Consider the following 23293-nt stretch of genomic DNA (forward strand, 5'->3'; position numbering starts at 1 on the left):
AGGTAAATTTGTGCAGGTCTACAGATAACCCCTACCAGTCATACCCAGAGGCTTCCCCACCCAAGTGTGGTATCTCACTTTGCTAGCCACTATTGAACACTGAGCTAGATTTGATTGTTGCACTAAGCAGCACTAAAAGCCCTAAGATTTCTCTTTCTACCCTAAAGGCTGGATTCTCATTATTATGAGTTGCCCTAGTATGTTTTGGTTTTTTTTAAAGACCCCTGACCATTAGGTCCAGTCGTGACCGACTCTGGTGTTGCGGCGCTCATCTCGCTTTATTGGCCGAGGGAGCCGGCGTACAGCTTCCGGGTCATGTGGCCAGCATGACTAAGCCGCTTCTGGCAAACCAGAGCAGCGCACGGAAACACCGTTTACCTTCCCGCCAGAGCGGTACCTATTTATCTACTTGCACTTTGATGTGCTTTCGAATTGCTAGGTTGGCAGGAGCAGGGACTGAGCAAGGGGAGCTCACCCCGACACGGGGATTCGAACCGCCGACCTTCTGATTGGCAAGTCCTAGGCTCTGTGTTTTAACCCACAGCGCCACCCGCGTCCCTGCCCTAGGATGATAAATCATGCCAAATGAGAGTGGAGGAGGAAGGAGGCCATTGATGCTGCTTGTAGCCTGGTTGCTTATGGCAAGGGACCCGTCCATAATCCGCTTTCAAACCAGTAGTTGTCAGTCTTCGACACCTCTGCCACAAACACTTCCTAATGTTGAGAAAGTACACAGAAGGGGCAGACATCTTCAAATCCTGTACTGTCCTGCTATATTATAAAACTAGGTTGGCAGTGTGAAATTGTTGTCATTGGGGAAATCCCCTGGCTATCACCAGCCTGAGATCTCTGATTCTGGAGTTTTGTTTCACATCCCTTCCAACTCCTTAACATAAGGTTACCAGATTTTTTTCAATGAATCTGGAGACACTTTTCATCTTCAATGGATTTTTTATGGGGGCTGATTTGTAAATCCGGGGACTGTCCCCGGGAAACGGGGACATCTGATAACCCTACCTTAATGCCATAGGCTGTTTGGGCTTTGGTAGAATCTGGGGGAAAGTGATAAAATATGTGGCATTACAGCCAAAAACGAGCCAGGCCGGGACTACTACCAGGTTGCACTCTTATTTTTCTCCATTCTCACTTCAAAAGCCACATCTTGTTCATTGCAATCCCTTGGAAAAAAGCGGAAAATCTCACTAAATACTGAATGGCGATGATTACATAAGTGGCATATATATTATTTGGTTTATACTCCTTGTATTTTCACAAAAGTTCTCCATTGCAGCTATTTTTTAATCTCTGTGATAATAATAGGACGGAAGAGGTAGGTAAAATTGAAAGTTTCTTGTCTGTGAAGTTAGCTTTGTACTTTTCTGCTTTCTAGTGGTCTAAATGTTTGGTGCTGTCTCTTTCCAACCAGGAGGGAGCAAAGAATCTGGAGCGACAATGACTGGAATCCAAAATCTCTTTTAAAACCACTTTAATAAGAATGAACTTTTCTTTCCACTGCCAAGCCACAAATTTAGAGATTTTATCATGTTCTAGGAGGTGATGCAGGGATCAGTTTTGCAGAAATGAGTGCAACTAGCCAAATGCTATATCCTAGGTTACTTTTATTTTTTATACACAAAAACAAAACACAAAACCCCACCTACGTGCCTGGTTCAGTTTGGACTGAGGCTCAGGTCTGAAACATGAAGTATTGGAAAAGTGTAGTAGTCCTTACTCTTGCCTTTTATACTCCACTGTCTACAAATTGAATTGGGTGGCAAAAGCTTTTAGGAAATCAGGAATTCTGCAGTTTTCAATCTAATTTGGGATTGTGTCTCCCAGCTTTTTAAAATGGTTTTATTTTTATATTTTTAACACACAAAGATACATGATCTCTTTGGGGTGGTACAGAATTATCCAGAAGACTGAGATGGATCTCTAATGTCCAATCTTCTTGATGATTGATGAGCTGTTTTGTATGATTTTTTTTAAAAAAACTGGTAGATCAATAAAGGTTCCCATTTGTCCAAAAACCAGAATCCCTGTAGTTTATAGCAAGTGATTTTTACTGTTAACTGACCTTTGTCAAATGGGAGCTAGTCCTTCAGAGTAGGCAAACTGACTCTTCCCATATTTTGTAATCAGAATATGCACTGTAACATGTAGGTTATTTAGTAAATATTGATGCTTTCATAATATGTTGCCAGAATATTCCCAATAACATAATTTCTGGTCTCAAAAGTAATACTTGTGAAAAAAGTTAAAGCAAGACGTTTCCAAATGATAGCTGTCATTGGAATGTAGTTATCACATATAGGAATGCTGTGGGTTTTTTTAATTGCCATGCAAACATCCCGAAGCTGCTAATACTACAGTCCTAATTCAATGGGACTTACTCCCAAGTAAGTATTGCATCTTAAACTGTACATCCTCTTTAAACTCAGTGGTGTTGATAACAAAAGATAAAAATTATTTCTGGGTTGAATATCCACTGAGATTTATAGACCCCCAACACAGATTTCAACCTAGTCCCAAGTTAGGTCTATTGATTTAACTGACCTTGTTCTATGTGTGACTAAAATTGGATACCATCCTATGGCAATTTATTGTATAGTGAAAATGATTTTATAAACCCTTGGTAAAAACCTTCTGAGGTGTTGTCCTCATAATACAACCTCAGGAGTTCTTCTACATATGTTTTCATTTGTTCCTTCAGAACTGGATGTCATCCATGGAATGTGTGGCTTTTTTCCTTTTATGATGAAAATAAAAGTTACCTGAAAGAAACATGTCACAGATGAAGGCATCTTAATGAATTGTTTAAAAACAGAAGAATCTAGTTCAAGCACACAATAAGCAAAGTTTGCATTTGTGTCTGCAACAAGCGGAGCTACGTACAGCAGTGATAGAGAACTAATGCTTTAGGTCATGCTAGACCTATAAAGGTAAAGGGACCCCTGACCATTAGGTCCTTTCGTGGCCGACTCTGGGTTTGCAGCGCTCATCCCGCTTTATTGGCCGAGGGAGCTTCCGGGTCATGAGGCCAGCATGACTAAACCGCTTCTGGCGAACCAGAGCAGCGCACGGAAACACGGTTTACTTTTCCGCCAGAGTGGTACCTATTTATCTACTTACACTTTGACGTGCTTTCGAACTGCTAGGTGGGCAGGAGCGGGGACCGAGCAACGGGAGCTCACCCTGTTGCGGGGATTCAAACCGCCGACCTTCTGATCAGCAAGTCCTAGGCTCTGTGGTTTAACCCACAGCGCCACCCACGTCCCTCATGCTAGACCTATAGTTTGACTTAAATGTAAGGCAACATTGTATGGTTATCAGGTTTTTTTTAACAGCACACACACAAATTTACCAAGCTGCACTCCAATCCAGAAGTCTAAAACTTCCATGAGTTCATGCATCCTTTTTAATATCTTGGGGGGGGTGACGACGGATGGACACTCTCTATCGTCATCACTTATGACAGTGGGACCTACGGAAGCAGTTAACAAAAATGTTTTTTTACAATTTAAAAATGACAAATACAGAGGAATCTTGGGGAGGGGGCTGGATACATCCTGTGGGCTGCAGGTTAGCTATTCTTGCTACACAACATAGTGGTTTAAATAAATTTAAAGTTGCCATATATTCACAATAAGTTGGCTTGATCAAAGATGCTAGTACTCGATATAGCTACAATTTTGCTCAAAATCCCTGTGTGTTTAGGACTGCAGCATTAACTTGTTTATCCTTAGAATAAGTGGGTGTCCTAGCTAGCCATTAGTATTTGTTTTTTCCACTGCAGCCAATTAGTCAATGACAGAAATAGGACTTGAATATAGGCCTCTCACATATTAAGTCAAGTAGACATTGCATTATACAGTCTCTCTCTGTTCCCATTGTTTTATATTTGTTGGACAGGCCCAATCCTGAAGCATCATCTAGAATGGAAGTGAAGAGCAAATATTTGTAAACGTCATCCCCTTATTTTATTTAGAAATTAACTATGACTTATAGTTATCAAAGCAATAAATACGGTAATAAAAACATAATTAAGAGCAGGTAAAAATGAATTTATAAGCAGGTAGCTGAAGGCTTTAGCATGAACCTAAAATGTTTATTCAAAAGTAACATCTATTAAGTTCAATAGGGTTTACTGCTAACTGTGTGTGTAGGATTATGGCCTCGACCACATGAACATGAAAAGGTCTATGCTACATCTAAAATGAAAATACTGGTTTTGAAATAACTTTCATATTTGCTTTAAGTGCCAATGAGTTCTTTCCCCTTCCTTTGCCAAGTTAGCCAGGCCCACTTTTGCATCTAACGTCAAAATTTGGAATTGGTTCCCTTTGGAGAAATCAGGTTTTCAAACTCAAAACTCATTGAAGCTCTGGAGTTCCCAATGCAGATTTATCACCTGTAAAATCAGTGCACTGGAAGTTTTGAAATGAGCTCGAAATGTTGTCAACGTCTTGTCAACCTCGTTTCGCGCGACGGTGCGAGCACCCTCCCTTGTAAACAATATTCATTGAAACTTTCCTGACTTTCAAAGTCGCATCCGAAGTATCTGCGAGTCCTAGTGGAAGTGCATGTTTTCACGAGCCAAAGCTGCCTCTTCTCATTCATAAGCGCGCTGTGCATCTTGTTTTGAGCACCTTCGAATAGTCGCGCCAGCTCGCCCAGCGAACAATTGGAAGAAATTTTGAGGAAAGACAAATCGAGTCCTCCCTCCCTCCGTCCGAAAGAGAGAGGGAGACTCCAACCCCCAGCATCCCCAGGACTCCATTTCCCAGCATGCCCTTCACTCGCGATGGCCTTTCCCTCGCCCCGCGGGCTCGCAGTCCTGCATCCCGCTGTATCTGATTGTGAGGGAGAAGAGCGCCGTCTTCCGCAATCCTTCTGGCCCCCGGCCTCTCGCCGGGACGCCGTCCTCCCTCGTGACGTGCCTGTGAGACACTTTGGGTTTGAGTTTCTTTTCTCTTTCTCCGCGCACGCACACCCTCCTTCGCGTTACCCGAGCTCTCGCGAGACTTGAGCGCCGAGGCCGGCGGGTGGAGGGAGCGGTGGGAGGAGGGAGGGGCTGGCCCTGGCGCTTGGTGGTGGCGGCCGCCATTTTGCCGCGGCGGGTCGGGTCTGGCTCGGCGGGGCCTGGTTAGGGATCAGCATCCGGGTGGGAGGGGTGGGCGACGTGCCGAGGAGCACCGGCGAAGGCCACGCAAAGGGAGAAGTCGCACGGGAGAGGCCTGGGGGCCGCGGATGGCGGCGGATTCTCTCCGGCCGAGGCGGCGGCGCTGGGGCTGAGGCGGCGGCAGGAGGAGGCGGGGCAGGAGGCGCCTCCCCTCCCTCCTCCCTCCTCCCCCCTCCCACCCAGGTAAGATGGCGGACCGGCCGGGGCTCTACTCCTCTCGCTCACACCCACCTCCCTGGAAGGGTGCAAGTCTCTGCTTCGAGTCGGGAGGGAAAAGTGAGGAAACAGATAAGAGCGCGCGCGTGTGCCTGGTTGCCGGTGGTCGCGCGCGCGCGCGGCCTTTTACCTCCCCAGTCCCTTCCTCTCTCCCGTCGGTCATTTCCCTCCCCTGCCTATAGAGGGCGCACTAATGGAGTGTGGCGGGGCGGAAAATAAGAGAAAGGAGCCAATGTGGGAGCCGCACGCGCTTACCCAGCCAACGGCCGCTCTCAATGCTGGCCTATTATTACTTCACCTATCGCCCTCCTCCTCCCCCCGTCACCTCGTTTCCTCGCGCGCCGCGAAACCGACCAACCAACGGCCGCGTACTCCTCAGCGGGTGGGGGAGGGGCGAGCGGGGATTCTCGGGGACTAGGGAGGGAGGGCGAGGGAGGTAGGGAGGGTTTTGGGGGAAACCGGGGCGGGGTCAAGGGGTCAAAGGGAAAAGGTGGGAGGGAAAGGGTGACTAAAGGGTGGGGGGAAATCAAAGGGCATCGAACTTGTGCTGAAAAAGAAAGAAACTAGGCGTCAGAGGGGGAATCGCTTGCGATTAGGGTGCAATGAATGAATAAATGCAGGATTGTGGGTACAAGGATTGATTTTTAGCAGGGCGCAAGGGTTCTGAGAGAGGGTGGCAAGTTCAAAGGGTATTAGGGTATCATCTGGAACTTGAGCAGTTGTACAGCTTTAGGGTTTGGTTGGCTAGGGATAATACTTGAAAAGTTGGGAGTGGGTTGCAGTTACTTAGCACCATCAAAGTTTTGCAAGAAACCAGACCAGAAATAAGTGAAAGGTTAATGTGGTCATGGAGCCTGAGGAGGGGCATGCTGAAGCTCAGGATGAAAGCAAGGGAGAGGAGGCTGTAGTGGAAGGACCTCCCAATGAGGCAGAGAGAAAGATATCTGGATTGCTTCCAGAGATAGGTGTGGGACAGGGAGAGGCTAAAGACTCAGAGACAAGTGAGGGGAAGGTTGAGGACCCATTGGGGGTAAGTCAGGGGGAGGCAGAAGAGGAGGCTGAAAAAGAACATGAGGCACCAGCTACTGGAGAGTTCATGGAACCAGACCTGGATACATTTGGACCCTTAGCAGAACTGGATAGGGGGGTGGCTGAGGATGCACTGAAAAGAGAAGTGGCATTAGGAATGTCTGGGGAAGAGGCTGAGGAAATTATTGAACCAGATCTGAGAAAAGCAGAAGAGTTGGAGACAGTGATTCTTGAGGACCTTCAGCTTAAGAGTAATAGAGAGAAAGAAGAAGTTGAAGAGTCAAGAGAACCAAATCAGGAGGAAACCAGTGTTTTTGGGAGCCCAGACGAGAGGGAAGCTGAGGAGAAGACTGGAAAAGGAATGGATCAGCAGGAGACTCAGGAATTTGTTCATGAGGAAGAAGCACTGCTTGGAGAGGGTGAAATGGTTCTAGAAATGGGGGGAAATTGGACTGAGGAGTTGGCAGGGCCAGACCATGGGAAAGAAGAGGATTTGGTAGAAGAGGACCGTGTAGATTCTGGAGAGAGGTTTGAAAAGGGAGATGAACAGGAAAAGTTGATGGAACTGGAAGAGAGGGAAGCTGAGGCAACTGTTAGGGAAGATGAGGCAGTGGGGGAGGCTGAAAAGATGCCAGAGTCAGTGGAGGTGGGAGAGAGTGACAAAGAAGGCGAATCAACAGATAATCATGGAGAAATGGAGGAGTTGTCAGGACTGGGTCAAGGGGAGATCCTAGAGGACACTGGAAAGGAAGAGGATGTGGCACCTGTAATTGACTATGAGGAAACTGAGAAGGTGCCAGATGTAAATGACAGAGAGCTAGAGGAAGTGACTACAGAGGAAGATGCAATATTAGCAAGGGGTCAGGAGGAGTTGGTAGGACTAGGTCAGGGGGAAATTGAGGTGTTGACTGGAGAGGAGGAACCAGTTTTGGGTAAGAGGGAGGCGGAGATGACAGTTGGACCAGGTGAGGAGGGACTTGGTGAGGAAATTGAAAGGGAAGACAGGGTATCTGGAGTAGATCAGAGAGAGGCTGAAAGCATGATTGTGGAAGGAGATCTGGCATCATCAGAGGGTTGGGGGGGAGTTGAAGACTCGGTGAAGTCAAGCAGGGGAGAAGCAGAGGAGGTGGCACCATCAATGGATCAAGTTAAACCTGAAGTCCTACAAGAAGATCTGAGGGAGTCAGAGTTGGTGATTGCTGAGGGAGAGGCAGGTGCAGCTGAAGAGAAGGCTGAGCATTTGGTGGTGGCAAGTCAGGGAGAAGTTGGGGGTAAGACTGAAAAAGAAAGTATGGCATCAACACTGGATCAGGGATCACTAAGAATAGATGAAAAGCAGGCAGAAGAGGTGGCTGCAGAGAAAGATGTGGAATCTGTAGAAGATCAAAAGCAAGTTGAGGATTTGGCTGGGATAAGTCAGGGTGAGATTGGCAGTATGGTAGCCACAGTGGAGGAAGGGGAAGATAAGAGGGAGGCAGAGGTGGCAACTTCAAAGAGAGATGTAGCATTTATTGAGGGGGAGGGCTTGGTAGTGACAAGTCAGGTAGAGACTGAGGAGGTGACTGTCAAGGAGGATATGATACACGTGGCTCTTGGTGTGGCTGAGCAAGTGATAGGAGCAGCTCAGAGGGAAACAGAAAAGATGAGTGCAGTGGGTCAGGAAGAAGGAAGGGAGGAGGCAGTGGGAACACCAGTGAGAGTAGCTGGAGCACAAGAAGAAACTGGAGGCCTGGAGGAAGAACTTGTGCAAAGTCAGGAGATGGGGCCTGGAGAAGAGGTGGAACTAGGAACTAGTCAGGAGAAAGTTGGAGAGCTAGCAGAACCAGAACAAAGGGAGACAAAAGAGCAAGTAGGACTTGATGAGGGAGAAGCCAAGCAGTTGGGTTCAACTGAGAGGGTTACTAGGGAGGAATCTCGAGAAATAAGAGAGGCATTATTCAGGGATCAGAGTGATACTAAGGTGCTGGTGGAACCATTTCAGGGACCAGTAGTGGAGGTTACAAGTGTAGGTGACATTGCGTTGACTGAGCAGCATCAAGGTACTATGGGAAGAAAGGTACCCTCTCAGGAGAAGACATTAGTTTGGAGCCCAGAATTAGAAGAACAGTTGGGAGGACCAACTCAGGAGATGGCAGGCGTGCCTTCCAGGGAGGGGATATTGAGTCAAAGGGCAAAACCAAGTGAAGAAGATACCAGAGTCACCTGGTTGGCATCTGATACGAACCTGGCCCAAGGTCAAGTGGAACCAAGCCTGAAGGTGGCTGAATTGAAAAAATCAGGTTCCTCAGTGCTGTCATCACATTTGTCACAGCGCACTGCCATAGGAAGTCAAGAGGAACGTCGCAAGTTGAAGGGGAAAATAATTTCAGGGTTGGCAGGATTACGGCAAGGGCCAATACTGGTACCACATCAAGGGGCAACACGCTCATGTGGATTCCGTCGTGGAGTGCTGGAGCACAGGGCTCCAGGGTTGATTGTGACCAGTTTAACAGCAATGGCTCAGCAAAAGGGAATGATTAAGGAGGCTCGTACGCAACTGGGAAAGGGTGAATTAGATCAGAGGGAGACACGATCAGCTGAATTGAGGTCTCGTGCAATTAGGGTTAAAGTAGGTGAGCCGGTGGTTATGATGGGGTACAGAATTGGACGGGAAGGGATGTCATGTTTCTCTGAGGCAGATAACAGGATAGAGAGCTTTCAGCAGGTTCCTGTGATGGAGGAGGCAGGAAAGGGATCTGATCAGACCCCAGCAGAACCACCGAGGCAGGAACAGATAGTTAAGGAGTTGGAGATACTGGCCAAGGATGTTGATGACAGAGCAAGGCAACATCCAGAAGGAATGTACTTGCCATGGCTTGGTAGGCCACTGACACAAGATTATTCGACAATACGACCAGGTTCTGGTTGGACTGCAGGCCTTGGGTCTGGGCATGGACTTGCTTTAGGGCCATTGCGGGCTGGAATAAAAGAACGAATAAACATGATGGTGACAGGTCAGGGAGCAGTAAAGTCAGCAGGACCAAGTCCTGAGCCACCAGTGTCTGGGATGGGAAGAAGGGTGTATGGGCTTACAAGCCAATCAGCCAACGTACACTGGCTGAAGGACGTGTTGGGATCTAAGCAGACAGTGTCTCGACTCTCTGTAACAGTTCATGGCTCAAAAGCAGACAGTCCTGACTCTATGGCAGAGAGACGAAGTCCAGGCCTGTTAACAGGAAAGCAAGAGTTGAAAGATTGGCGGGATGGGGTAATGGGAATTGCAATTAAAAGGTACAATGCCATGAGGCGGGCAATGTGGGGCGAAGGCCCAGCTGGTTTGCATGTGAAGGGAGTGAAGGTGGCTGAAAGTCCCATTGATACTATTCCATTGAGTTCTGTTAAGACTAGTTCCATTCTGGGGCAGGTTGAACAGAGGGCGCTGAGGCTGGCACAGCATGTGGAGGGCGAGGCTGTGTCAGGATTGGAAGTAGAAGGGCAGGGGCTGGCTGAGAGGCTGAAGCAGGATATGGAGCCAGCAGGGTCAGGCCAGGGAGGTAGAATTACAAGGTAACTGAGTTAAGTGTGGAGTGAGAGGGAAGGAACAAAAGGTTTGGGAGATAGTGGGTTATTTATGAGCTAGGGACAAAATTGAGCTATAAAAGCAGAGAGTTAATAGGACGCTATAGCAATAGAGTTGAGTTGCAAAATCTCAGCTTGCAGGATGAATGGGTTGTAGATCTCTCTCAAAAGAATGAAGCCAAGAAGGGCAGTAAACTTCCCTGGGATAATGATATGAGGGTGACGTGCAGAATATTGACGGTTCTGAAGCAAAGGTGGGTACATAGGAAGCAAAATAAAAATAATTTATTATTTATACTCCACTCATCTAGCCGGGTCGCCCCAGATACTGAGAAGATTTTGGGCTCTGGATACCTAGGCATGGGAGTGAGTGAAAAGGACACTGCTAGACAACTCAGAATCCGTAAAGTGGATGGGAAAGTGAGATAATTCTAGTGGTTCACCAAACCGCACCCCAAACAGGTTCCTGCCTCTTTTCATAGGCTTGAATTTGGTAGCTGGTGCGTACAGTAAAACTCTCCACCGCAACCCGTGGGCCGGCTATTCCCATGCTGTCTGCGTAACAATAAAAGAGAAACAGGGTTTGATCTACCCTTTGGCAGAGTCGTTCAGGGTCCCAGGAGCAAGTTTGAATGATCCTTACCTAAAGGAATAGGCTGCTGTGCATCTACCGCATGCGCACACACACAAAATGTTCTCTGGACTAACAGTTCCATCTTTTTTCAGGTGTAGTATTCCCCAGGAAAGCGAAACCCTGGAAGTTCAGCCTGACAAGCAAGAGGAGTTCGCAGCTCACGCAGGTACAGGTGAAATTGAATACCATTGGGGAATTGGCAATAGGGTTTTAAGCAGGAACATCAAGCAAATCTAAATCTTTGGCTGTTTTTCTGAGCTCAGTGTTGGATTTATTTTCTTTTCAAAATGCTTTTTCTGTCACCAACATCTATATTGATGGGCCAGAATTTATTATGCACTAGAATCTGGCTTGGCCACAACTAAACTTAATTTGCTTGTTGAGATATGATGGAGGGATATAAAAAGCAGCTCAAAGGAATGAAATAAAATTTACAGTATCTGTTCATAGCTCCCCTGGAAATTTTTGGAAAGTCTAGGCATTTAGTACTAAACAGTAGAATATGTATCCAGTGGAGGAAGAGAGGGGAATCCTCTACTTGTAGGCAGGGTTTACATCTTTTGTGTCTAAATATTAAAGTTTTAAACGCAAACTTTGAGAGAAAACATTTTTTTCACATTACCCAAACATTTATTCTGTAACAGAAAATGTTTGCTTGTGTGTACAAACTTAGCAACGGAGATTTTCTAATGCTGTTGTGTTTTTGATAGCTACTGTGTTGGATATATTAATTTTCTACTGGGTTCTGCCACCAGATCTCTTGTATATCGTAAATTGGGAGAGGCTAACCCCCAGTTTGGGGGGGCCTGATTCGGCTCCCAAGCAAATTTTTCTGGGGCTCCCCTGATTTTGGCAACAGCAACAAAAAAGGAAAAAAGAACCCCTCCTCCCTTCACTGTAATCATTAATCAAATCATGTTTATACTCTCAGCTTCTTTTTTGAAAAGAACCTAGTGAGAAATGAGATTTGATCAGCTGGGAACTGTTTGGTTTACATTTATGCTCTTTAGTTAATAGCTGCTTTTAAGGTGCATTACTTTCCTTCTTTAATTTTTAGTGCTTTACTTTGTGTTAAAGGAAAGTAAAATTGTAGGCAGAGGGCATGCTAATGTCATTTTGACGTTTAATTTCACTTCCTCTGAAAATCTTCCTTTAGCTTGTTCTTGAGTGGGTGTCTTTCAGTTCTTTTCAGTCTGGCTCTGATCACAATGCAACTGATGTCTCTTCATGAATCTCTAGATAATTCTGAGACAGGCAGTCCCGAGCGCAGGCTGGGCTGCCAAGGAACCCAGGAGCTGGACGGCTCGTCCCAGTGGCTGGCTGACCAGAATGAGGCCGGTTCCGAGCATGCACTGGAGCAGGAAGCCAGCACTACAACCGCAAACGAAGCTGTTGGGACGAGAGGCAAAGAGCAAGAGAGAACTAAAATGCAGAGCAGTCCTCCCCAACAGCAACATGCGCTGCAACCACAGGTAGAGTTGGAGGTGAGGGGAATCCCAGTGTAAGGCCCTGTGTTTTGAGGCCGCTTACTGGATTACAGTTTTTCAAAGCACTGTAGTTCATTAGGGGTCTTCAGAATGAATTTTGACTGCTTTAGTGAAGTATGTGGATGATCATTGTACTACAAAGAGCATCTGTGAGAGTCAGAACAAGGGATGCTCTTCTCTGATGCTCTACCTAGACAAGCTCCCCAGAGCTGTTGGGTTCCTTTAAGGCCACTATAATAATTTTCTACCCTCGTTTATCTCCTCTTGTTCATCTCAGACTGCATCGGACAGAATGACAGGCAGTAACCCAGTGTCACCAGCCTCCTCGGGCTCACCTGCCTCAACTGGCAGCATCTCACCACCACATCTCACCCACGACTCCTCGCTGGACAGTCACCCAGGTTTTGATGTTCCCAAGACACAGAACAGAGCCCTTGTGTCACCCGGGATGTACACCTCCCCGGACCCTGCAAGCATGTGGGACAAGACACACGCAGAGATTGCTGAGCAGGCCAAGCATGTAAGCTACACATGGTCCAGGGATCATTTGGCCCCTTCTGCCCTCTTGAGTTGGGCATGGACATACACAATCTAAGTTAACATTCTCTTTAGTTTGTCCTTCCAAGCTGCAGTTTACAGGAATACAGTGTTTTGGGCTAACTGACTTGGGGAATGTATTCCAGGAGGCAGAGATTGAAAACCGCATTGCAGAAATGAAGAAGGAAGGGTTTTGGTCCATGAAACGGCTGTCAAAGGTGCCTGAGCCAGTCCGGCCCAAAGTGCACTGGGATTATCTTTGCGAGGAGATGCAGTGGCTCTCTGCTGACTTTGCCCAAGAGCGCCGATGGAAGAGGGGTGTTGCGAGGAAGGTGAGTTTGATGGAAACAGCTGCCAATCGCCAAACATTTAACCCATCTCTTTCAGTCAGTTTTCACTCATGCATTCCAAGGGCATTTCATAATCGTTTAAGGGCATTTCATAATCGTGCAATTTTGTAACACCTCAGGCTTGTGGCTTGTGCTGTTGCAGAAAAGCAATATAATATGTGTGTCCCTAGGGTTTCCATCCACTTTAGTGAAGTGGAGCTAGCTCTTCCCTACAACCCAGATTTAGGAAGGACTGTTTAGAGCCGTGGAAATCTGTGAAGACTTGTGATTATTAACATGATCCTTCACTCCTTTGTTTCTTGCAGGTGGTGCGCATGGTGATCAGACACCACGAAGAGCAGAAGCAAAAAGAAGAACGAGCCAAACGGGAGGAGCAGGCCAAGCTGCGCCGTATTGCCTCGTCCATCGCCAAAGAGGTCAAGCAATTCTGGAGCAACGTAGAGAAGGTACTTGAGGAACCTGTCTGGCATCATAAAAGCAGCATGCAGGCCTTGCTGGCCTAGCTATACTCTGGCCTAGCTATACTCAGGAGCCACACCTTGAGCCAAGTGTCTGGAGCTGGTTGCCTCTACTCCGCATAATCAAAAATACTGTGGATTCATCCATAGACGGGTTGAGTGAATCTCTTGCCTTCATAGTTTGTTGGTGGAATTTCTCTAATTAATATATGCGTATAGGTAAACGTACGTGTGTTTGTGTGTACATATATATAGATATATATACACACACACATATACATACATACATACATACATGCATACACACACACACACACACACACATACACATGAATGACTTCATTTAGACAAAATACGTCAAGTATAACAAACCAGAATTTCAAACACATAAAGCATGCAGTTAGTTGGAGGTTTTGTTTGTTATATATTTATGTCCACTCTCACTCATTCTTCACTTCTGCATTCATATTAAAAAGGCGAGGCAAATTATGCTTTTGTCTATTCTCCTACAGCAGTGAAATGAATTGTTCTGCTCTGTCTCAAACATCAGTTGCTTTTATTACTTGTAATTGGAGTTACTGTTCCAAATACAGTGGTACCTTGGGTTAAGTACTTAATTCGTTCCGGAGGTCTGTTCTTAACCTGAAACTGTTCTTAACTTGAAGCACCACTTTAGCTAATGGGGCCCCCTGCTGCTGCCGTGCCGCTGGAGCCCGGTTTCTGTTCTTATCCTGAAGCAAAGTTCTTAACCTGAAGCACTATTTCTGGGCTAGCGGAGTCTGTAACCTGAAGCGTATGTTACCTGAAGCATATGTAACCCTAGGTACCACTGTAACTAAATTGGGGTTTCTTGCTTTTACATGAGTAACAAAGTGCTTTTTAATAGCTTTGAAAAATTTGCATGGTTAAGGTTGCAGAGAAAAGAGTGGCACTGTGTGCACAGGGCTACTGAAGACTTTGAGAAGATAGTAGCTCTTTGCCCATGTTGCCTTTAACTCAAGAGCAAGTTCTAGCACAGCACATTCTGCAGGAATGAACTTGGAGACTTCCCCCCTAAACTCTTTTTTCCTCAGGTTGTGCAATTCAAGCAACAATCACGTCTGGAGGAGAAACGGAAAAAAGCCTTGGACCTGCAGCTAGACTTCATAGTGGGCCAGACAGAGAAATACTCGGACCTACTGACCCAGAGCCTCAATGAGACCTTTCCAGTTCCCAGCAAGACCGGTGGCTCCCATGCGGGCTCTACTGCCTCTAGCCCACCACACCCCAGTCACCTCACTGAGGATGAAGGTCAGAAACTTAAAAGTCTCAACCCTTTTCTCTGAAACTGCCCAGCCCCAGCCCATCCAGGGCTGGCTCAATACATGTACCCCTATATGGCTTACATCCTATGAATGTAATTGTGGGGGGAAACTTCCATGCCCATTCCCTCCTCCTGCCCAACCAAACATGGTAGATTTGTAATGTGTGCTTCTTTTGAGGAGAGACTGTGTAAGCCCCAAGGAGTTGTGTCTGACCACTCCCCTCTTCCTTCTCTGGCAGATGGGGATTTTCAACCCCATGACGAGTCGGATGATGAGGAGACTATCGAAGTAGAAGAGCAGCAGGAAGGGAATGATTCAGAGACTCAGCAACGGGAGATTGAGTTGCTTAAGCAGGAGAGTGAACTGCCCCTGGAAGAGCTGCTGCAGTCACTGCCACCCCAAATTTTGGAGAACTCCTTCAGCGTGCCCCCTTGTGCCTCTAGTTCTGAAAATGATGAAGAGGAGGAGGGTGACAGTGAAGAGGAAGAGGAGCAGGACGAAAAACAGACTTCCAAGAAGTTAAAGGTGTGCTGCTGGTTTATGGGCAAGTCTTGGGTTCAGATGCGTAGGGAACTCTACTTAGAATATGCAGCTACAGAATTCTGACCATCATGCACACTTCGATGGGCATCACCAGCAGGTAGGAAAGGGACACAGAGTTAGGCAATGGCTCAGGCTGGGCCTGGACAGGCAAGGGCCTAGCTGTAGATAGCAGGAATGATTAAGTTAGTTGAGAATACTTGTTGCCAAATTTCTGTCCTGCTTTCTGAAACATGCACATGCACTGCTAAAGGCCTCCCATCTTGGTTTGAAAGCCCTTTCTCATATTTGGCAGGAGAAGGCAAAGCCTGTTACTCAGAGGAATAAAAAACCCTGGAAGCCCGATGAAGAGGACGAGGAGTTCACTGCCAATGAGGAGGAAGGTGAGCCTGTTATTTTGGGCTGTGGTTGACTGAGCACGTTGGAAACTTGAGGCAGGGACCAGCGCTGGAATCCTTTCATGCAGTAACACAGGGCATCCTTCCTCTTGTAGCTGAAGATGAAGAGGAAACAATAGATGCAGAAGAAAAGCTGGAAGGAGATGTGGATCACAGCCAGGAGCTGGATGAGCTGGCCAAGGAAGGTTCGGAAGCAGATGGTGGCTGGGGTGGCAAATGGGGGTCAGGACTTTCATTCCCTGGGCCCTGAACACTATTCGCTTTATTACTAAATTGTGTTTCCGAATGTCTGCTAGGTCTGTGAACCATCATTCCCAGAATTTCTGCTCTTAAAGGGACGTAGGGCCAGGGTAAGCACCTGCCCCAACTCAGTATTGTATTTCTTGCCCTACCCCCAAGTGTTTCCAGTTCCCCTGGAACCTGTAATCTGACTTAGTAGACCAACCTTACTTGTTGGTGAACTGAGTTGGGCCTATATTGGTTGCACTATGTCTATTTCCATTTCTTTCCACAACCATGGGAAGATAAAGCAGTTTTGCCAACATAAGTCTAAAAGGGGATTGATTTGAACTGATGGACAAGGTTTGGTGAGCTCAGAAATGATAACAAGTCATTGAACCCAAAATCTAGGCTGGGGTTTCCAAGATAGAACCCTCTGTTCTAATTTGTAGCTAGTTACAGAACCAGAGGGCCACTTCAACAGGATATGATCAGGTATCAGAGAAGATAACTATCTATCTTAGGTTTTGGGCATAATCTTGTGCTTTCTTTTGCTTTGGCAGGTGAGTTGCCCATGGATGAGTTGCTGCAGAAATACGCTGGCGCCTATACCTCAGACTTTGAAATGGAGGAGTCGGACACGTCATCCGAGGCTTCGGAGCCCAGCACTTCTGAGTATGAGGAAGAGTCAGAGGAAGAAGACAGCAGTAGCCAGTCAGGTATAAAGGAAGGGAATGGGTCTTGTAACTTTGGAAAGCAATTGAATCTTGTATGTAATTACAGTGGTACCTTGATTCTCAAACTTAATCCGTTCCGGAAGTCTGTTCCAAAACCAAAGCTTTCAAAACCAAGGCACGTTTTCCCATAGAAAGTAACCTAAAACAGATCAATCCGTTCCAGACTTTTAAAAACAACCCCTAAAACAGCAATTTAGCATGAATTTTACTATCTTACGAGGCCATCGATCCATAAAATGAAAGCAATAAACAATGCACTGTACTATAAAATAAAAAAAATTAAGATTTTAAATTTTTTTTTACCTGCACTGATGATAGTTATTGTTTGGATGGGTTTTTTTAATCCATTTCCGCAGTCACACAATCATTCAGTAGCTGAACTGGGATCCACACAGTCACAAAAGCGAATTAACTGAAAAAGCCTCAAAACAAAAATCACAAAATAAATAGCAAAAACAAAAGCACCAAATATAAGCTCCAAATATCACCTCAGAACGCTGCAGTCGGAAACGGAAGGCTTGAATTACAATGGGGGGACACAAAGTAGCAGTGCAACAGGAAACATGGAAACGAAAGGCTTGAATTACAATGGGGGGACTCAAATTAGCGCAACAGGAAACACGGGGACGCAAATCAGCAGCGCAACAGGAAACGGGGCTCAAAATGGAGCACGTTCGACTTCCAAAAAAAAGTTTGAAAACTGGAACACCTACTTCCGGTTTTGCAGCACTCGGGACCAAGTTGTTTGTGAACTAAGCTGTTCGAAAACCAAGGTACCACTGTATTATCTCCTCTTTATAGCCGAAGGTATTCTTAGCAGGTGTCTTCACGTATTTGCCTTAGTCTTGGGATCAGACTTTGTTTTTGAAGAAATGTTTGTCCCGAAAACAACTTAACATTCTGCATTTGTCTTGATGGAGTTTGTGGCACGTAACAAATGATTTCTTGTATAGAGCAGTGTAGTTTGTAAGGCACTGATTTAAAGATGATAGCAATAAGTTGTCCAGCTGCTTTTTGTCCTGACATTGCTAGTTTTTTCAGATTCCACAGAAGAGGTGGAGAGTGAGCAGGATGAAAGTGAAGAGGAGGATGCCATGGAAGGCGGGGAGGAAGAAGCCTCTGTGAGCCAGGAGGAGGACTTTGGTGTTGAGTATCTTCTGAAGCAGGATGAGGATCGTGGTGGCGAGGGAGACAATGACTCGACTCCAGCCCCAGGGCCCAAGAAGGAGATCACAGACATAGCAGCCGCAGCGGAGAGCCTGCAACCCAAAGGTTATACCTTGGATACTACGCAGGTGAGTCAGAGGGAATTTGCAGGGGATTGCACTGGAATAAAGCAGGCAAATTATATTGCCCTTCTCCCATGTAGGTTAAGACGCCTATTCCCTATCTGTTGCGTGGGACACTGCGAGAATACCAACACATTGGTCTGGACTGGTTGGTCACCATGTATGAGAAGAAACTCAATGGTATTCTGGCGGATGAGATGGGGCTTGGCAAAACAATCCAGACGATCTCGCTGCTGGCGCATCTGGCCTGCGAAAAGGGTGGGTCAGGAACTTTGAGAAGAGAACGGAGGGTGAGGATGGGCTCCTTGCTAGAAGCAGTAGATGGCATCTTAAACCTCCTAAGATGTGGAGTAACAAAATTCATGCTCTCAGTGCTTTTAGTGGAGGGGAGAGAGCTGGATTTGCTCAGGGGAGGGCATGTGGCTGAGGAGTGAGGCACAGAGGCAGCCTTGGTCTCCAGAGTCATGGAAGCTTCTCTGCTGTGTTTGTGTGCTCCTGTAGGCAGCTGGGGCCCCCACCTGATCATCGTTCCCACCAGCGTGATACTGAACTGGGAGATGGAGATCAAGCGCTGGTGCCCCAGTTTCAAGATCCTCACCTACTACGGGGCACAGAAGGAGCGTAAGCTAAAACGGCAGGTGAGAGAACTCAGGCTTTGCCAGAGATGGGTTTTGTGTCTCACAGTGTAAATGGTTTTAATCCTCCAGATAAGTATAAAAAGGAGTCTTTGTGGTTGAAAAAATGTAATGTTGGGTATCATTTTCCTCCAGGAAACATTCTTACTTCTATGGGTCCTTTGATAAAATATTTAAAAGATTTCCCTCCCACACATCTAAGTAAATCAAAAAGGGTGGCTAGTCTACAAAGTGAGAAACTAGACTATTAGCATTATTTTGGGTAGCATGTACTGTATGGTGCTAAATTAGGTTTGGTGGTCACGCTGTGCTAATAAGAGATCTGTTTTAAGGAAACTGAGATGATGCTTGTGGGTAATTGTAATGCAGTCTCTGATCCATATGTGGCTCACAATAGAAGACATATAGTTAGCATAATTTCCCAAAAGCACAGAAAGAAAGTATTGAAATAGTATGTGTCATACGAGTCCAGGGGATAGAGATTACCTCATATTGTAAAAAGAGGCGCAAGTTGTACTCCAGAATTGATTTGTATTTGTGTGTCTATTCATTTTGGGGAGTGGGGGGAAACCAGTTGGTGAAACATGGGCAAATCATGCTATCGTATTTCTTTGCTGGCACACGACAAAGGAATATGAAGCCCACCTCTATAGCTCAGTTGGTAGAACAGGAGACTCCTAACCTTAGGGTCATGGGTTCGAGCCTCGTGTTGGGGAAAAGATTCCTGCACTGCAAGGAGTTGGACTAGATGATCCTTGTGGTCCCTTCCAGCTCTACTTTTCTATGATTCTCTGAATAAGACATGTTGGTGGCTCAGTTCTTTGGTACTCCAGGAAACATAAGGTAGGGAAACCCTAAGTAGAGATATTAAAGAATTTTAGTTATTTTTAGTCTCTAAATTACTTGATAATAGTCTGGAATGCATTTAGGGCTGAAATAAGGGGTTCTTAGATCAGCATTGTTCTTAAATAAGTAGTGCAGGACCCTCCTCTATACACTCTTTGGCACCTGCTTAAATCATTTTTGTTTACCCAAGGCAGTTCAGACATGTAGAATGTTTCATGTGTTATATCTCTTTTGAATGTTTTAAAACATCTGTTTCTAATTGCTTTCTATCAATATTTTTAATGTGTTTTTTATCTTTGTGAAATGCTTAGAAGTTGTTGGTTTTTTAAAAAATAATCCAGTGGTACATAAATTTTGTTAAATAACTATCAAAATAAGAAACTCAGAGAGGGCTGGAAGTTCCCTGCCGCAGGTCTACAGCTGTTGAGCTTGGTGCCTCTTGCGTTATTGGTCACAATTGTAAGCCTTCACTGTCTGTACTCAGGGTTGGACCAAGCCCAATGCCTTTCATATCTGCATCACCTCATACAAGCTGGTACTGCAGGACCACCAGGCCTTTCGACGCAAGAATTGGAAGTATCTGATCTTGGACGAGGCTCAGAACATTAAGAACTTCAAGTCTCAACGTTGGCAGTCTCTACTAAACTTCAACAGGTGAGGGTGTGTGTGGTGGTGGGCTTGAGATCGGGGCGCAGGTGGGGAACGCCTCCCTCTCAGAGGTTCTCACTGTCCTGTCATCTTCCTGTTCCAGTCAGAGGCGGCTTCTTCTGACCGGAACTCCTCTCCAGAACAGCCTGATGGAGTTGTGGTCCCTCATGCACTTCCTGATGCCCCATGTCTTCCAGTCCCACCGTGAGTTTAAGGAGTGGTTTTCCAACCCACTGACGGGCATGATTGAGGGCAGCCAGGAGTACAATGAGAACCTGGTGAAAAGGCTACACAAGGTGAGCGGGGTGGGGGTGAGGGTACAGAGAGCAGCTGGCGTGGTTGGAAGGCGAATGGGAATTGATTCTCTCCACCTCCCCAGGTGCTGCGGCCCTTCCTGCTGCGGAGGGTGAAAGTGGATGTAGAGAAGCAAATGCCAAAGAAATACGAACATGTCATCAAGTGTCGGCTTTCCAAGCGCCAGCGTTATCTCTACGATGACTTCATGGCCCAGGCTGCGTAAGTACAGAAAGCTAGTTGGGGGGAGGGAGGGAGGGATGGGGTGCTGCACTAGGGATTGCTTGGCTCTCAGTGGCCTGGATCTTAGAGGAGAGGGCTGGTGGGCAGAAGCTCTGGAGGATGAGCCCAGTGTTTTATTCTCTGGCTTTGGTTATTCAACGCTGGACAAGCCATCCTTTATGCCATTCCCCCTTAACATCAGCAGCTGTTATTCTGATGCTTGGCACCTCTGAGTCTGTCTCACCCTGTGGCTGGTTTCTCTTTTAGCACCAAGGAGACATTGGCAACGGGGCACTTCATGAGCGTCATCAACATCCTGATGCAGCTCCGCAAGGTCTGCAATCACCCCAACCTCTTTGACCCACGGCCAATCCACTCGCCATTTATCACAGAAGGCATCTGCTTCAACACAGCTTCCCTCATCCTCCATGCCCTTGACAACGACCCTTTCAAGGCAAGTTTGTTCTCTCTCTGGTCTAGTAGGAGAGGGAGATGCTCCATTTAGATGCTCCAGGTTGGGCGAGAGATCATTTGTCTTTGGGGCAAGAAGGGGTATGTGTAAGTACCCAGGGTAACCAGACCCTATAATTGGGTCTGTGCTTATTTCCTGCATATGGGCCTTGCTCCTTACAGCATGCGGACTTGGGCATTTTTGATCTGATCAACTTGGAGGGCCGTGTGTCCCGTTATGAGACAGACACATTCCTGCCCAAGTGGAAGGTGACAAGGAAACTGATTGAAGAGATTGCTGAGTCCCCAGACCCTCCTCCCAGACCCAAGCCTGTCAAGATGAAAGTTAACAGGTACCTGTGATTCTTCTCATTCTCAATAGTGGGCAGCTTCCAGCAGTGGATTAATGACGATGATGATGATATTTATTTATATGCCACCCATCTGACTGGGTTGCTCCAGCCACTCTGGGCTGCTTCCAATAAATTATAAAACTACAGCAAAACATCAAACATTAAAACCATCTTTGCTCTTTGCTGTCCAAAGTCTGCACACCCCATATTGTTGCTGCTTGTATTAGAAAAGCAGCATTGAGCATTTTATCTTGGCCTTGGATTTGTCGATGCTGGAGAATGCAGGAAGCCTTCTAGCACGGAGAAGAGGCTGACATCAGGTTTTCCTCTTCCCAGCTGCATGGCAGAATACGGACTAACCACAAAGCCCTCACCTTAGTGACTTCCCAGGATCCTGACTCGGAATATTCCTTTGGCTAAGGCAGAGAAAGTAAAGTAGTTGTGCTTGAGATTCGCCTAACGGGTTCTGCTGTAGAGAACACAGATTTTGTGAGAAGAGGATTTCCAGTGTGTTAGTTCTAAATCGGTTTCTCTACCCACAGGATGCTGCAGCCAGTGCCCAAGCCGGAGAACCGAACTGTGGTGCTGGTGAACAGCCCTCGTCCCACAGCCCCTCTGCAAAAGCCCATTGCCCCTGTCCTTCCAGAGACACTGACGCCCGCTCTGGCCCCCATCCAACACCCGGGCCCAGTCTTGCCAGGACCAGTGCAGCCCCCCACACTCCCTGTTGCAGTCTCTCTCCCCATGCCCATCCCTTTGCCCTCCTCACCAGTGACCATGTCAATACCAGTGCCTCCTTCCATCAGACCACAGACCCAGACTCTAGTGCCTACGCTGAGCCAGAACAACACAGCTGCTTCTCTGCTGCAAGGCCAGGCCTCTACTCCACAGGGTAAGATTCAGAGATCCCAAAGCAGTGGTAACGGGGAGGGAAGAAAGGGGGCTGGGAGCTAATTCACTTTCTCAATTGAGCCCTGGCATCTCAAATTCTTCTCTACAGTGATGTACTAAGAATTTTTACTGCCTGAAACGTATCTACCTTTCTGGCATACAAGTATTCTATATTGGGGTGTCAAATCTCTCACTATCAAAAAAAGGGGTTTTTAAGCTAGTAGCCCTTGCAAGTTGCAGGGGGGAAATGTGCCCAGTTTGTGCGTTGGAATAATTTCAATCCTGCATCTGAATGAGAGAGAAGAGGGTATTGCTTGGAAGGGTTAGTAAAGGTAGAGATAGAGTGAGAAAAGTTTTCTTTTATGCCACTGGGAACAAAACAGTGGCTTCTTCCTTTCTTTTCTTCTTTTTAAATGAGACCAGGGCTAGACCAAGAGACACTACAAATTTGTAATCTTTTCCCCTTTCTCCACAGTCCTGCCTGTGGCGATGACTGCAGCTCAGCTGGTCCCAAATGCTCCCCGACCCCTCCTCCAGGCATCTCCTATTCCTCCCACCACCACAGCATCTTCCTCGCTGAAACCTGGTGTACTGCCAGCCCCTGTGGGGCAGCAGCAGCCCATCAACACCTTAGCCATCACGTCCTTGGGACAGCAGCAGCCCATCAACACCCAGCCCATCAGCCCCTTGGGTGTCCCTCCCATGGGGCAGCCACCTCTGCCCATCAGCACCTTGGGTGTGTCCTCCGTGGGGCAGCCGCCACCGCCCATCAACACTTTGGGTGTTTCCCCCATTGGACAGCAGCTGCCACCCACCAACACTTTGGGTCCAGCTGCTACAGCCCAGCAGTCAACCAGCACCATGGGCACAGGTGCCATAGGAGGCATGATGAAGCCTGTGAACATCCATTCCGCTGTGCCCGCCTTGCCAGGCTACAACTTTGCAACTGCTGGAGCCCTTCAGCAAAGGCTTCTGCTGTCCCCGGATATGCAGGCACGGTTGCCCTGTAAGTATGG

General features: G+C 46.8%; 2 protein-coding genes and 1 long non-coding RNA gene across 14 annotated transcripts in view; 2 read left to right on the forward strand and 1 right to left on the reverse strand.

The window, feature by feature from the left end:
* Window positions 1-1469: 1469 nt before the first annotated feature.
* LOC308570918 lies at window positions 1470-4832 on the reverse strand. The gene is made up of 3 exons (XR_014001219.1): window positions 4412-4832; window positions 3365-3484; window positions 1470-2774 (listed from the first exon to the last, which is right to left on the reverse strand). It is a non-coding gene; the product is annotated as an uncharacterized lncRNA (long non-coding RNA).
* Window positions 4833-5169: 337 nt separating this feature from the next.
* Window positions 5170-23293, forward strand: part of SRCAP (Snf2 related CREBBP activator protein) — a 34049-nt gene continuing 15925 nt past the window's right edge. For 4 of the 12 annotated variants that reach the window (XM_081165791.1, XM_081165793.1, XM_081165794.1 and 1 more), the window contains exons 1-21: window positions 10047-10239; window positions 10712-10785; window positions 11859-12103; window positions 12384-12626; window positions 12790-12975; window positions 13299-13439; window positions 14525-14741; window positions 14994-15280; window positions 15591-15678; window positions 15789-15878; window positions 16476-16631; window positions 17691-17944; window positions 18019-18196; window positions 18440-18576; window positions 19904-20073; window positions 20171-20363; window positions 20447-20583; window positions 20851-21037; window positions 21217-21386; window positions 21929-22278; window positions 22753-23283. In XM_081165791.1, coding sequence (XP_081021917.1) covers window positions 10199-10239; window positions 10712-10785; window positions 11859-12103; window positions 12384-12626; window positions 12790-12975; window positions 13299-13439; window positions 14525-14741; window positions 14994-15280; window positions 15591-15678; window positions 15789-15878; window positions 16476-16631; window positions 17691-17944; window positions 18019-18196; window positions 18440-18576; window positions 19904-20073; window positions 20171-20363; window positions 20447-20583; window positions 20851-21037; window positions 21217-21386; window positions 21929-22278; window positions 22753-23283 — 4075 coding nt within the window. In that variant the 5' untranslated portion in view covers window positions 10047-10198. The other 8 variants (XM_081165784.1, XM_081165789.1, XM_081165790.1 and 5 more) reach the window with 6 other exon arrangements.
* Window positions 5898-10149, forward strand: LOC308570833 (uncharacterized protein). Its single transcript, XM_081165808.1, has 2 exons — window positions 5898-6399; window positions 6448-10149. Exons 1-2 carry the CDS (start codon window positions 6246-6248, stop codon window positions 9975-9977), a joined length of 3684 nt encoding a protein of 1227 aa, XP_081021934.1. The 5' UTR covers window positions 5898-6245; the 3' UTR covers window positions 9978-10149.

Source organism: Podarcis bocagei (assembly GCF_964188305.1).
Source record: "Podarcis bocagei genome assembly, chromosome: 13".
In the NCBI taxonomy this organism is placed as follows: Eukaryota; Metazoa; Chordata; class Lepidosauria; order Squamata; family Lacertidae; genus Podarcis; species Podarcis bocagei.